The sequence below is a fragment of the Cannabis sativa genome, chromosome 4 (assembly GCF_029168945.1).
Source record: "Cannabis sativa cultivar Pink pepper isolate KNU-18-1 chromosome 4, ASM2916894v1, whole genome shotgun sequence".
Lineage (NCBI taxonomy): Eukaryota > Viridiplantae > Streptophyta > Magnoliopsida > Rosales > Cannabaceae > Cannabis > Cannabis sativa.
Genome location: NC_083604.1, coordinates 62,195,794 through 62,209,917, shown reverse-complemented (window position 1 = coordinate 62,209,917; position 14,124 = coordinate 62,195,794). Strand labels below are relative to the sequence as shown.

General features: G+C 35.6%; 1 protein-coding gene across 1 annotated transcript; it reads right to left on the bottom strand.

Moving 5' to 3' along the window:
• Positions 1-818: 818 nt before the first annotated feature.
• Positions 819-12,103, bottom strand: LOC133037050 (uncharacterized). Its single transcript, XM_061113857.1, has 3 exons — positions 11,515-12,103; positions 1,208-1,405; positions 819-1,141 (listed from the first exon to the last, which is right to left on the bottom strand). Exons 1-3 carry the CDS (start codon positions 12,101-12,103, stop codon positions 819-821), a joined length of 1,110 nt encoding a protein of 369 aa, XP_060969840.1.
• Positions 12,104-14,124: the final 2,021 nt, after the last annotated feature.

The window sequence follows — 14,124 nt, the reverse complement described above, 5'->3', positions numbered from 1 at the left end:
CCTCGGTAGAGGATATTTGTTTTTAATTGTCATCTGATTCAGCTTTCTATAGTCGACACAAAGTCGCAAAGTCCCATCAGCTTTCTTGGCGAGCAAGACTGGAGCTCCCCATGGAGAAGTACTATGTCTGATGTAACCCTTATCCATTAACTCCCCTAATTGTTTTTTCAATTCAGCCAACTCTGCAGGTACCATGCGATAAGGCGCAATAGAGACTGTTGAGCTCCGGGAATCAAATCAATGCAAAACTCGATCTCCCTATCAGGTGGTAACCCTGGTAAATCCTTTAGAAACACGTCCGGAAAACCACTAACCACTGATATCCAAGGGAACTGGTCTAAATTCCTAAACTCATCATCGATCGCAAACAGATTCCCATAACACTCTAAGTTTCTCTTTCCACCTAAACATGCCCTTAAGATAGGATTTTGTCTCACTGCACTCATGCCGGCTCGATAAATAATGAAATCACCACTAGGGGTTAAAAGAGTCACTCTCTTGCGTGAACAATCCACAATAGCTTGGTATTTAGACAACCAATCCATACCAAGAATTACATCAAATTTCCCCATAGGCAACACTAGTAAGTTTCCAGACAACTTGTGTCCCTCGAACACAATACAAACTGACCTACATATGGTGGATACCTCACTGTGTCCCCCCATAGGTACACTCAAATGCAATGCAGGACTAAAAGTTGCCCAACTCAAACCCAACATACTAGCAAACATAAAAGATATAAAGGAATGCGATGCAGCAGTATCAAATAACACATGAGCCCAAGAGTGTGAGATAAGAACCATACCATCAACAACTCCCTAGTCAGCACCGCCCTGTACAACATCAACCCCAAGAGCGTAGGCTTGAGCGGATGACTTTGCTTTTACCTTTCCCCTTCCCTGACTAGGATAGCTTGTACTTGCACCAGACCCTCCACCTTGATTGTACCCTCTTTGACTCCCACTAGGAGCAGGAGTTTGGAAACCTTGTGAGTACCCCATGTTGAACCCTGAACCTTGTGGCCTGAACTGATGTTGATACTGAGATTGCGTGCTCGATTGGGGTGTGAAACCATAGGATGAAGACTGGGACTGGTTTGTCTTGGGCTGTCCATGAAAAGGAGTAGACTCTACATAGCTCCCTATGGGTCCTCCATGAGATGCTTGAAATCTTTGTTGTCATTGCGGGCAATCTTTCTTCTTATGACCTTGTTGACCACAACTGAAACACTCGTATGGTCCACTACGAGTCTTTCCAGATGAACCACTACTAGTGCTAACCCCACTAAATTGTTGTCCTTGGGACCACTGTCCTTGATTCTTCTTGGTCATCTTTCGGTCATTTCCTCTTCCTTTGCTTGTGTTCTTCTTCTCATTCCCTTCTACATGAGCTTCAGTTCGCAAGGCTGCTGTCACACACTCAGTCAGGTTGTTAAAGGTCAAAGGGGATATTGGTGTTGGATATTATTTTACCAGGATCTTAGATCTACTCACAAGTATGTTTATTAACATCCTAAATATGAACTTTCTAAAACGATAAATTAAACACATATAAAGTTTAAGAAACCTTACATTGGGTGCAGCGGAATTATAATGACTCCTTCGGTTCGGATCTCACATGATTCCTTTACGCGCAGTGGTATTATCGAAGATGCGAACCTGGATCTTCTTCTCAATTCTTGATCTTTGAATCTCCTTTCTTTGTTGATCTTTCGTCACAATCTTCCTCACTATGATTGAGGTATGGCTTGATGTGTGTGGGCACTACTCTAATCACTAAGAGAGGTTCGAAATTTTGAGGAAGAAAAGAGAGAGAGAGTGGCGGCTAGAGAAGAGAGTGGAGGCTCAGGTTTTTCTGATTCAGAAAGTGTAATTTTCCTGAAGCCTTCACTATCTATTTATAGCATTCCTTCTAGGGTTTGACTTGAATTATATGGCATTAAAATAATGAAAAAATCATTTAAAAAAGATAACATAAGTAGGCCCTAGGCTAGGTGGGTGGTGGGCCTTGATTTTTGCAATTTTGCAATTTTACCACTTTTGTATCTGATTTTCTCAAAAATGCCAATTTCCTAATTCAATCATTTAAATGCCAATTCTAACTATTTAATAACTATAAATAATTATTAAATAATATTGTCATTTATCATATTTATTAATTGCACCATACAAAGTATCACAATTAACAAATATGCCCCTGTTAACTCTTTCTTTACAATTTCGCCCTTACTTAGTGAAAATTTCACAAATAGACATAGTCTAATTTGTGAATTATAATTGATTAATCAAAACCAATTACATGAGTCTTACAAGCAATATTATCTCAACTAGTGGGGGGACCATGGGTATATATAACTGAGCTTCCAATAAGTAGATCAAGAATTTAGCACTAAAATTCACTAACTTATTAATTCTTCGTTGAATCCACGCATAGAACTTAGAATTGCACTCTCAGTATATAGAATGCTCTATATGATCCACCATATAGACACATCATTAGTTATCCATTGTTATAATCCTAATTTGACCAATGATCCTCTATATGAATGATACACATAGTAAAGGGATTAAATTAAGTAACACACTACCATGTATTTTATCCTTAAAACACTTGACCCCGTATAAATGATATTTCAGCTTATGTGAAATGAGATCTCCACCATTTATTTCGTTTGGCCAAGCTCGAAGGAAATCATCCTTTACTTACTATTTGCCGAGATAGAAGCTATAGATTCCATGTTTATGCTAGCGCTCCCACTCCGTGCACTACCTTCTAGTGTTCCCAAAATGTACGTATCACCTTTGACCTAAAAGTAGGCTTATCTAACAAATCAAAGAACACGAATAGCCTTTCAAGATTGAGCCTAATCATAACAGGATTAAGATCATTTGATCTAGGATCAACTTGGCGATATTGACTTGAATAGATTTTACGGTAACTTTAATTAAATCTAATTCAAGTTCAATATCGGTCCACTTCAAAATATACTCCATGCATCCAACTGAGCTTTACTTTAACCAATGTTACGGAAAGAACATAGTATTTCTCCAAATACAAGTAAACTCTTGTTGTAGATTATCATATCAGGTAAAACCACATTACGATAAATCTAGGAAACTTTATTCACATAGTCATGTTTACTTTCCAATGTGATGACACAAATAAACATGATCAAGTATGTGAAAAGGGTTTAAGATGAATTTATAAATCAATTAGACAAGCAATTGATAAAGTGAGCCAAAACATACACAAATGAATGAAAAAATACTTTCTTTATTGATGTTGAATAAAATAGATTACATTGAAACGGAGTTTTATTTAGGGCATAAAACCTAACAAACTCCCACTTGCCTAATATAAAACTAATTAGTACATATCAATTAATCCTAAATTACGGTGCTTTTCAAAAGGCATCACGGCCAAGACTTTGGTAAATGGATCGAGTAGGTTGTCCTGCAGTAGTCAACTTTCTCAACTAGTACGTCCCCTCTTGCCACGTATTCTCGATAATGTGATACTTCCTTTCAATGTGTTTGCTTCTCTTGTGGCTTGAGGGTTCTTTCGTTTGCTATTGCTCCATTGTTATCACACAAGTAGTACAAGAGGCTTTTCCATTCCAGAACAACTCCTATCTTTGGTGAAGAACTTTCTTAGCCGGACAAGTTCTTTGCGGCTTCGAATTTCTGCTATGTATTCGGCTTCCATAGTTGAGTCAGATATTGTGGTTTGTTTAGCACTTCTCCAAACCCTGCTCCACCCCAAGAGTAAACACATCCCAGATGTTGATTTCCTCTTGAAGACTTGCTGGAAATGCGAATCGGTGTAGCCTATGGGATTTAAAGCACCACCCTTGTAGACTAACACAAGATTCCTTGTACTCTTTAAGTATTTCGATATACTTAAGCGCATTCCAATGTTCTTGTCCTGGATTAGTGATACCTCCACGATTCCAACGGCATAACGGATGTCGGGTCTAGTGCATAACATTGCATACATTAGACTTCCAAGCTGCGGAGAGGCATAGGGAATTTTCGCCATGTCCTCTATCTCTTGAGGATCGATCGGTGGTTCCTTAGATAGACGAATACCATATCTAGAAGGCATGTTTGCCCCATTGGTGTTGCTCATGGAGAATCTCTCTAAGACTTTGTCTATGTAGGTCGTTTGAGAGAGAGCAAGAGATGCGTTCTTCGGTTTCTTATAATCTGAATACCAAGAACATAAGGCCTTCACCCAAATCTTTCATATCGAATTGAGTGTTGAGCCATTCCTTAATGTGAGTCATTTTCTTGACATTGTTTCCAATGATCAAAATGTCATCAACATAAAGGACCGGGAATACTACTATTTGGTCTTCCTTGAGTTGGTAAACACAAGGTTCATCTTCATTACGAAGAAAGCGTAGGTTTTGATGATTTCATCAAACCTCTTGTTCCATGAGCGAAGCTTGCTTGAGTCCATAGATAGACACATTTAACTTGCAAACTTTCTTTTCTTGCCGGGAAGAACATAACCTTGGTTGCTCCATATAGATGGTTTCTTCAAGTACCCCATTAAGGAAGGCGGTCTTGACATCCATTTGCCGGATTTCATAATCGAAAGCTTCTATGGAGAGAAGAATTCGGATGGATTTGAGCATGGCAACGGGACTAAAAGTTTCCTCATAGTCCACGCCTTCTCTTTGGGTATAACCCTTGGCTACAAGTCTAGCTTTGAAAGTTTCGACGTTCGCCTCCAGCTCCTCTTTTCTTCTTGTAAACCCACTTGCATCTATCGGATGATAGTCGTCGATGCGTCTACATATTCCCGGACTTTGTTCTTTTTCATGGAATCCATTTACGAGATCCATTCCGGTGACCATCGTTTCGTTGCGGACTAGCCATTGCACTTTGTTTATAGGTTAATGGATCGTCATCAATACGATCACCTACGACCATATTGATTTCACCATCCAAGCCATAACGAGCGGGTTTTGTTGAAACTCTCCCACTACGACGAGGTATGGTTGTCTTACGAACAGAAACTTTAGTAGTAGATTTCTCGGTTTGTTCAGGCGAGGGAGTGGGATCGTCTTCTTCACGAGTGGAAGAGGACGGAACATTGGAAGGACTTATATCGATAGCAATTCCTCTAGAACAACTTTACTTTTCGGTTTGTAGTCTTTAATATAGTTCTCTTCCAAGGAAAGTAGCATTTGTAGAAACAAACACTTTATTATCCTTGTGACTATAAAATAGTCCACCCCTAGTCTCTTTAGAATTTCCAACAAACATGCATACTTCGGTACGTGATTCAAGTTTGCCTTCTTTCTTTCTTAAGACATGAGCAGGGCACCCCCAAATTCTATAATGGCGTAAACTAGGTGTTCGACCATTCCAAAGTTCGACGGGTGTCTTAGGAATTTGCTTTAGATGGAACAACATTTAAAATGTCATTTGCCATACGTATGGCATATCCCCGGAAGGACGTAGACGAGTTGAATAACTCGGCATAGACCTAACCATTTCCAAAAGAGTGCGATTTCTTCTTTACGCAACTCCATTTTGTTGTGGAGTAAGTTTGGGGGCGAGTGTATTGGGATTCAATTCCAAGTTCAATTAAATGATCTTTGAACTGCATATCCATATATTCTCCACCCCTATCAGTTCGCAAGATCTTTAATGATTTACCTAATTGGTTTTGGGCCAAAGCATGAAATTCTTGAAACTTTTCAAACGTTTCGGATTTCTTTTGCATTAGGTAAAGAAAACTATATCTAGAGAAATCGTCAATGAAAGTGACAAAATACTCATAACCACCTCGGGCTTTGACATTCAAAGGTCGCAGACATCGGAATGCACTAACCACAGAGGGATTTTGGCACGCTCTCCTTTGCGAGAGAAAGAACGTTTAGTCATTTTTCCTTCTAGGCGGGACTCGCATGCGGCGGTTCACCTAGGACGACATTTTTTAATGGACCGTCTTTGGTGAGCCTATTGAATCTATCAAAGCCTATATGACCTAAACGTAAATGCCATAGATAAGTTTGATCATCATTATCAATCTCTTTTCTTTTTAGGTTTCTAGGTCAATGCTACCTTTGAAAAGTTCACTATTTAGTGAGATTTGAGTACTCGGTCTTAAAACATAAAGCCCTTGTTCCATTATAGCAACACATATTTGAAATCCATTACGAGAAATTGAACAATTTGTACTCGAAAAATTCAATATATAAGATTGTGTTTGCAAACATGAGACACTAATCAAGTTTCTACTAAAGTTTGGAATAAATAAAACATTTTCTAAAATTAAAAATCTTTGTTGAAACTTGATGCGGGCTTTTCCTCAGCTTTAATCGATACTAATTCGCCATTGCCAACTTTAAGCGCAACTCTCTGAGTAGATTTTCCCGAGTTTCAAGCAAGCAGTGAAGAACATACATGGTTAGTAGACCCGGAATCAACAATGATGGATTTGTCGTTCTACAAACACATGATTCAAAGACAAAAGCATTACCTTCGTTTGAATTGTTTAGAAGCACAGGACATCGTTCTTCATGATGACCACTTTCCATTACAATTCGAACATAGAAGATTATGTCGATAATTGTACTTGAAGAAGCCGGTTTTTGCTAGATCCTTCATACCTAGTCCTTTTCCTTTGATTGTTGATTGCAAACCCGGGGGGACCCATTGCAATCAAGTTGGATTCATGGGCTCGTAATTGTTTCGAGCTTGTCCATGTCGGAGGAGTTAGAATTGTTGATCATATAAGAGATAACAAATTCATTATACTACGGAGGAAGACTATTAAGGATAAGTTGGACCCATTGTTCTCTTGATAAATCAATTCCCGGTAGATTTGCCTTTTGGAATTTCGGATTCATCATCAACGGTGCGAGTTAATGCAACTACCGGGATGCATTTTCACACTATAGAGTTCTTTTGCTAAGATAGTAACTAAGAGAGGATCGGGGTGTGGGTTATTCATAATGACACTACAACACATCAATAAAACGAAGTAAGGTTTTGGCCTGTAAATTCATACACAATTTAGAAAATAACAAGTAATTACATATGTTATAGAAATACTAAATCTAACATAGTTTATTTTCAAGGTATTTCAACAAGGCGACACGATGTCCGTTTAGGCGAGAGTCAAAGCATCATTCATTGAATAGAGTTGTCGGCTCATCTAAAATGATAAACATTCTAGCAACCTTTTATTCGATCAAGATTTGAATTCGGCGTTGTCCGTTTAGGCGAGTCAAGGCAATTCTATCTTATGAGCTTCCACCATTGTTTCATAACTTGCAAGTCAAGTATGGTCGCCACCATTAGGGTGATCTATACCATACAAAACACTTACAAACTACTTATCATGCGAGGTTAAACGGTGCGAAATTGCTAATGAACGTTCCTCCATTAGGGAGGATTACTCACTAAAACAAACACGGTGTAAAACCCATGATGGAGATCGAATGTCTCTTGATTAAAAGCTCATTATTTAAAAAAATATATATATGTATTTTGTATAATCATAATATTCGATATTATAATAATGAAAAATTACAAATTAAAGTTGGTTTAATTAAAATCAACTTTAATTAATTTTCAATTATTATTTAAATTTGAAAAATAAATTCAAATAAATATCGAATAAGTTCCATAATATAATAATGAAAAATTAAAAATCAAAATTGATTTAAATAAAAAATCAACTTTAATTAATTTTCAATTATTAATTAAATTCAAAAATTTGAATTTTAAATGGAACAAATTTGAAAATATCTTGTTTAAGTTGTTTTAGAAAGAATCTAAAAAATCAACTTAAATATCTTTCAAATCGAGATTTAATTAAATTCAAAATTAAGTTGTAACCACTTAATTTTGTAGATATTTTAAGTTAAATATTCAAAAAAGATATTAACTTAAAAATATCTAAGATATTCCATTTTAAGTTAATATTTGAAAAATATCAACTTAAAAAATATCTAAAGAATCTTAATAACCAATTCCTAAAATTCCTCAACTTAATTTAAAATTTTGAATTCAAAAGATATTGATTTAAGTTGGTTAGTTATGTATAACTAAATATCAACTTAAATAGGAATATTTAATAAAAAATTTAAAATAAGTTCCAGAAAGAATCTAGATGGTTATAATTCTATATTTAATTAAATACAAGAAAATACATATAGTTTAGCTTAGAATATTAAATTCTTTAAACTATGATTTTCTAAATTAATTTCAAAATAAATGAAATTAATTATGTTGCTAATTCAATTTTAATTAGGTTAAACTAGTGTAATTAACCCTAGTACAGTCATTCAAATCAGGCAAATGGGCCTTCACAATTGGGGTAGTTTGTGTGAGGGGGTGCTGGGTTCAGTATGTCGTACCCACTTCTATGGCTCCCAACTCTCACACAAGGCCCAAAAGAGAGGAATTTAACCTTAATAAGAACAACTGTTATTAATTGAATAGGCCCAAAAACTAAATGGGCCTAAATAAATCCTATCAATAATTATGATAATTTATTTTAGCAACATTAACCTATATGCATCTATAATAAAATTAAACACATAGGCTCACACAGGCACACTTTGGATGGGTCTATCATGTTGCTAGGTCATACACGGATGAAAGAAGATTGTAAATTATACTGTTACAAATTATTATCTTGACCCAAGGGCCATCAGATCATTAGATACGGCAAAAGGTAACCATGGCTATTTGCAATCAAGTAATAATAGGTTTTGAAAACTTACACATAAGTTAAAACACATACTCTAACAGGGTTAGGTTGGATAGTTGGAAGTAGGTTTTTTTTTTTTTTTTTTTTTTTTTTTTATTTTAATAAATTTCGAATAAATAAATAATTAAATAAAAATTTAATATTAAAAAAAAATTTCGGAATTAAAAAATAAATTTCGAAAATTTAAAAAAATTTAAAAAAAAATTAAACCTACTTTTTATCTTATATCTATTTAAAATTACATGATTATAATTATCTTATTTTAAATAAGGTCAAAATATCTTTTAAAATATTTATAAAAACTGACCTTAAATTTAAAAAAAAATAAAATATAATCAAATTTAAAAATAAGATAGGTTTTTAAGCAAAAAGATAAATACTAATCCTATTCGAATTCAAATTACACTAATATCTTGAATTAATTTAAAAAAAAAATAAAATTAATTCAAAATGATAATTAGAATTGAATTAGGAATAGTATTAGTATATATACAAAACCATACAAAAATTTGGAAGTTAATTCCATGAAAAGGTATGAAAAATTGAAGAAAAAGGAAAAAACCGAAACTGTACGGACAGTTCGATCATAGAAAATTTGTGTAATGCCGATTTTGTCGAATCTTGAAAATCATAACTAATTCAAATAAAATCAAATTGAGTTACTGTAAAAGGCTAACTTGCTTAATTTTTTCCATACTATCCAATAAAAATAATTACAGAATCGAAATCAGAATTATTTATCACGAAAATTTAACAAACATCAATCATTCATCAAATAACACTCAATACAACATGATACCATCCAAAGAACATACAAACAATCGTTTTAAAGTCCAAATTTCATGTAAGTAAATCAATTACCATGGCTACGAGGCCGTTGTTGGATATTATTTTACCGAGGATCTTAGATCTACTCACGAAGTATGTTTATTAACATCCCTAAATATGAACTTTCTAAAACGATAAATTAAACACATATAAAGTTTAAGAAACCTTACATTGGGTGCGGCGGAATTATAATGACTCCTTCCGTTCAGATCTCTAACCCTTGATTCCTTTACGCGAGTATTATCAAGATGCGAACTGGATCTTCTTCTGAATTCTTGATCTTGAATCTCCTTCTTTGTTGATCTTTCTTCACAATCTTCCTCACTATGATTGAGGTATGGCTTGATGTGTGTGGGCACTACTCTAATCACTAAGAGAGGTTCGAAATTTTGAGGAAGAAAAGAGAGAGAGAGTGGCGGCTAGAGAAGAGAGTGGAGGCTCAGGTTTTCGATTCGAAAGTGTAATTTTCTGAAGCCTTCACTATCTATTTATAGCATTCCTTCTAGGGTTTGACTTGAATTATATGTCATTAAAATAATGAAAAAATCATTTAAAAAAGATAACATAAGTGGCAGGCCCTAGGCTAGGTGGAGTTTGGGCCTTGATTTTTGCAATTTTGCAATTTTACCACTTTTGTATACGATTTTTCTCAAAAATGCCAATTTCCTAATTCAATCATTTAAATGCCAATTCTAACTATTTAATAACTATAAATAATTATTAAATAATATTGTCATTTATCATATTTATTAATTGCACCATACAAAGTATCACAATTAACAAATATGCCCCTGTTAACTCTTTCTTTACAATTTCGCCCTTACTTAGTGAAAATTTCACAAATAGACATAGTCTAATTTGTGAATTATAATTGATTAATCAAAACCAATTACATGAGTCTTACAAGCACGATATTATCTCAACTAGTGGGGGGACCATGGGTCTATATAACTGAGCTTCCAATAAGTAGATCAAGAATTTAGCACTAAAATTCACTAACTTATTAATTCTTCGTTGAATCCACGCATAGAACTTAGAATTGCACTCTCAGTATATAGAATGCTCTATATGATCCACCATATAGACACATCATTAGTTATCCATTGTTATAATCCTAATTTGACCAATGATCCTCTATATGAATGATCTACATAGTAAAGGGATTAAATTACGTAACACCTTGCCATGTATTTTATCCTTAAAACACTTGACCTAGTATAAATGATATTTCGGCTTATGTGAAATGAGATCTCCACCATTTATTTTCGTTTGGCCAAGCTCAAAGGAAATCATCCTTTGCTTACTATTTGCCAGATAGAAGCTATAGATTCCATGTTTATGCTAGCGGCTCCCACTCAATTGCACTTCTATAGTGTTCAAAATGTACGTATCACCACGACCTAAAGTAGGCAAACTAACAAATCAAAGAACACGAATAGCCTTTCAAGATTGAGCCTAATCATAACAGGATTAAGATCATTTGATCTAGGATCAACTTGGCGATATTGACTTGAATAGATTTTACGGTAACTTTAATTAAATCTAATTCAAAGTTCAATATCGGTCCCTTCCGATGCATACTCCATGCATCCAACTTTGAAACTTTACTTTAACCAATGTTCGGAAAGAACATAGTATTTCTCCAAATACAAGTAAACTCTTGTTGTAGATTATCATATCGGTAAAACCACAATGTCTGATAAATCTAGGAAACTTTATTCACATAGTCATGTTTACTTTCCAATGTGATGACAGCACAATAAACATGATCAAGTATGTGAAAAGGGTTTAAGATGAATTTATAAATCAATTAGACAAGCAATTGATAAAGTGAGCCAAAACATACACAAATGAATGAAAAATACTTCTGTTTCTTTATTGATGTTGAATAAAATAGATTACATTGAAACGGAGTTTTATTTAGGGCATAAAACCTAACAATTGGACCACGTATCGCAGGCCTTAAACGACGCATGAACTGTTCAATCACCAAGGGTTGGTCAACAACACCAGGATATGCATAAGAGGATAACTCTACAAACTTCATGTAAAATTCATTCACAGTCATATCCCCTTGTCTTAGACCATCAAATACTCCAATAAGAGCCCTCCTGTGAGATGGACTAAAATATTTCTCCCTGAAAACTTCCTCAAAATCCCGCCAAGTCATCCCATCAGTTTCCATTGTCCTGGACAAGGTCTCCCACCAATCTGTTGCACCACCCTCTAACTTGGACACAGCAAAAGTAACTTGATATTCCTCAGGTGTTCCTATTGTGTTGAAATTTTTCTTTATCTCCCTCAACCACCTTTCAGCTACCATGGGATCTTGTCCTCCATCAAACTCAGGCACTTGGATCCGATGAAAGACTTGAAAATGATGACTCTGTCGAGCGGCAAGATCCATCTGTTGAGCGGGAATAGCTCTTAAGGCTTCGAGAAGGGCGTTCATAGGGAATTCAGCTTGTGGAGGTTGGACATAAGCTTGAGGGGCGTCTTCTCCAACCGTTCTTCTTGTCTTCTTTCCTTTTGGAGGCATTTTCTTAGGTCTGAGAACCAAAAGCTAATCAGTTAGCGAGGATTGGATGCTAATAATATAAATATGCCTTATACATATAAATACCAAGATACTTATTACTATTATTATTTAAAATAAATCTAAACTATTTGGTGACACACTCCGAGGTAATTAAACCCGGTGCTCTGATACCATTTTTCTGTCACGACCCGAGCCCTAGGCTGTGGCAGATGTGTAATATCCATAACCTGGGTGGTCAAAGGTCAGACTTTGACCCTTGTTGAAAGATAAAGCTTATAAATGATCCTTTAATTTATATCACAAAATACTAACTTAAAAGTAATGGATTAACTCCTATATTAATAAGAAAATATAAGTAACAAAATCAGGACCACTCATCAATATAAATGAAAAATAATATCTCCACAGTTATGCAATCACCAAATAGATAGATTTAATAAGTCATTAAAATATCAATATAATACCTAGCATCCATCATTCCTCATTTCTAACCAGTACATAGCTAATTTAAGTCATCCAGACCATCCATTTCAGCTTAAATACAAAAAATCAGTTTCATTAAAGGGTTAAAGAGTAAAATAAGACTAAACTAATAACGACTTCCTTTCCCAACGGTACCATCCTCATCCACTAGCCTCAAACTGAGTTCCTGGAATGGGAGAAAATAGGGGGTGAGCTTATAAAGCCCAGTAGGAAAACAGCTAATATCAAAGGACCCTTGTTTTAATAAAATTCCTGCATGGTTAGCTTTGTAAAATAAAATATCTCATCAACAGTATCAATATGTACAAATAAAGTAGAGAGACCACAAATAATCACAAATCAAACGTCAAATGCATATCACACCGTCCACTAGACCCCTAGCTCTCAATACCAATCATAGAAAACGACATCCAAAACCGGGTAGTCACATCTGATATCCACCATAATACCGAGGCTCAGATTTAATTCACTCCCTAGTACAGATTCTAGGTCTTTCACCTACAGGTGAGTGCACACCTGATCTACCTATGATGACACAGAGACTAGGTCGTGAAACAACAATATGCACCGGACATGATCAACGGGGCTCTCATCAGTATAACCAAAGCAGGCAAATAATAAGCATAACAAAAGATCATATTCCTTTTTATTTTCTAGAGAATTCAGCAGCATAACAGCTGTATTTTGAATAAACCCAAAAATCATAACCTGCATAAATATTTGCACACAATTGGCACTCAGTGCCCCAGAACAGTCCAGAAAAATATGCAGGTTAAGTTTTCAATTTTTCAAACAATTTTGTAAATCATAAAAATTGGAATATGTCTAATGTTATACAACGCATATAAAAATCAAGTCCAATAATCAAGTTGAGTCCCTACCTCTCCCGAGTCGTTAAACTTTTTCCAAAAGACGATCTTAAGCTCTTAAGTCTCGAGCTCCAATTGTTTAGTCCAATCTTACATATTACTCTCACCTATACAATCAAATGGTTAAGTAATTATCATCATCGCATTCTACATTCAAAATCGAGTCCAACGACATATAATATGACTATATTTAAAATTTGGGGTTCCGAAGCCTCACCTAAGCGGTGCACATTAACAATCGGTGGCGGTAAAAATTGGTGTACCGGAAATGTCGCCGAAAATAGGAGTAGTATATATCAAAATGACCACCTCGACGAGTAGATCACACCCAGGCCAACTGTTTGTCAAAACGGTACACGATGTCACCGAAAAGTCGCCGGAAAGGGGCGGAGCTACAAAAATGTCACCGGAAAAAGTAGTGAACCGGGAAAAATGGTTTAGTGTAGGTTGTTCTCCTCGACGAGCTGAGTTTAGTGGTGAAGACGATTCGTCAAACGGACGCCGGCGGTGACCGGAAAATCTGTTCAAAGTTTGAAACCCTAAACTTTGACTTGCGATCCTAAGCTAACGACGGCGAGAGAAGCAGCGCCGCTTGGGGGTGAGGTCGCCGGAACTAGGAGGTTTGAGTGGTACGACACGTGAGGTTTGTCGGTGGCCGAAGATAGGTCG

Coding starts and splice junctions, on each gene's coding strand:
- LOC133037050 (XM_061113857.1), bottom strand. CDS start 12,103: ATGCCTCCAAAAGGAAAGAAGACAAGAAGAACGGTTGGAGAAGACGCC. Junction 1,406..11,514: donor TCGTTTAAGGCCTGCGATAC/GTGGTCCAATTG, acceptor GTGTGACAGCAG/CCTTGCGAACTGAAGCTCAT. Junction 1,142..1,207: donor TTTCAGTTGTGGTCAACAAG/GTCATAAGAAGA, acceptor GAGGACCCATAG/GGAGCTATGTAGAGTCTACT.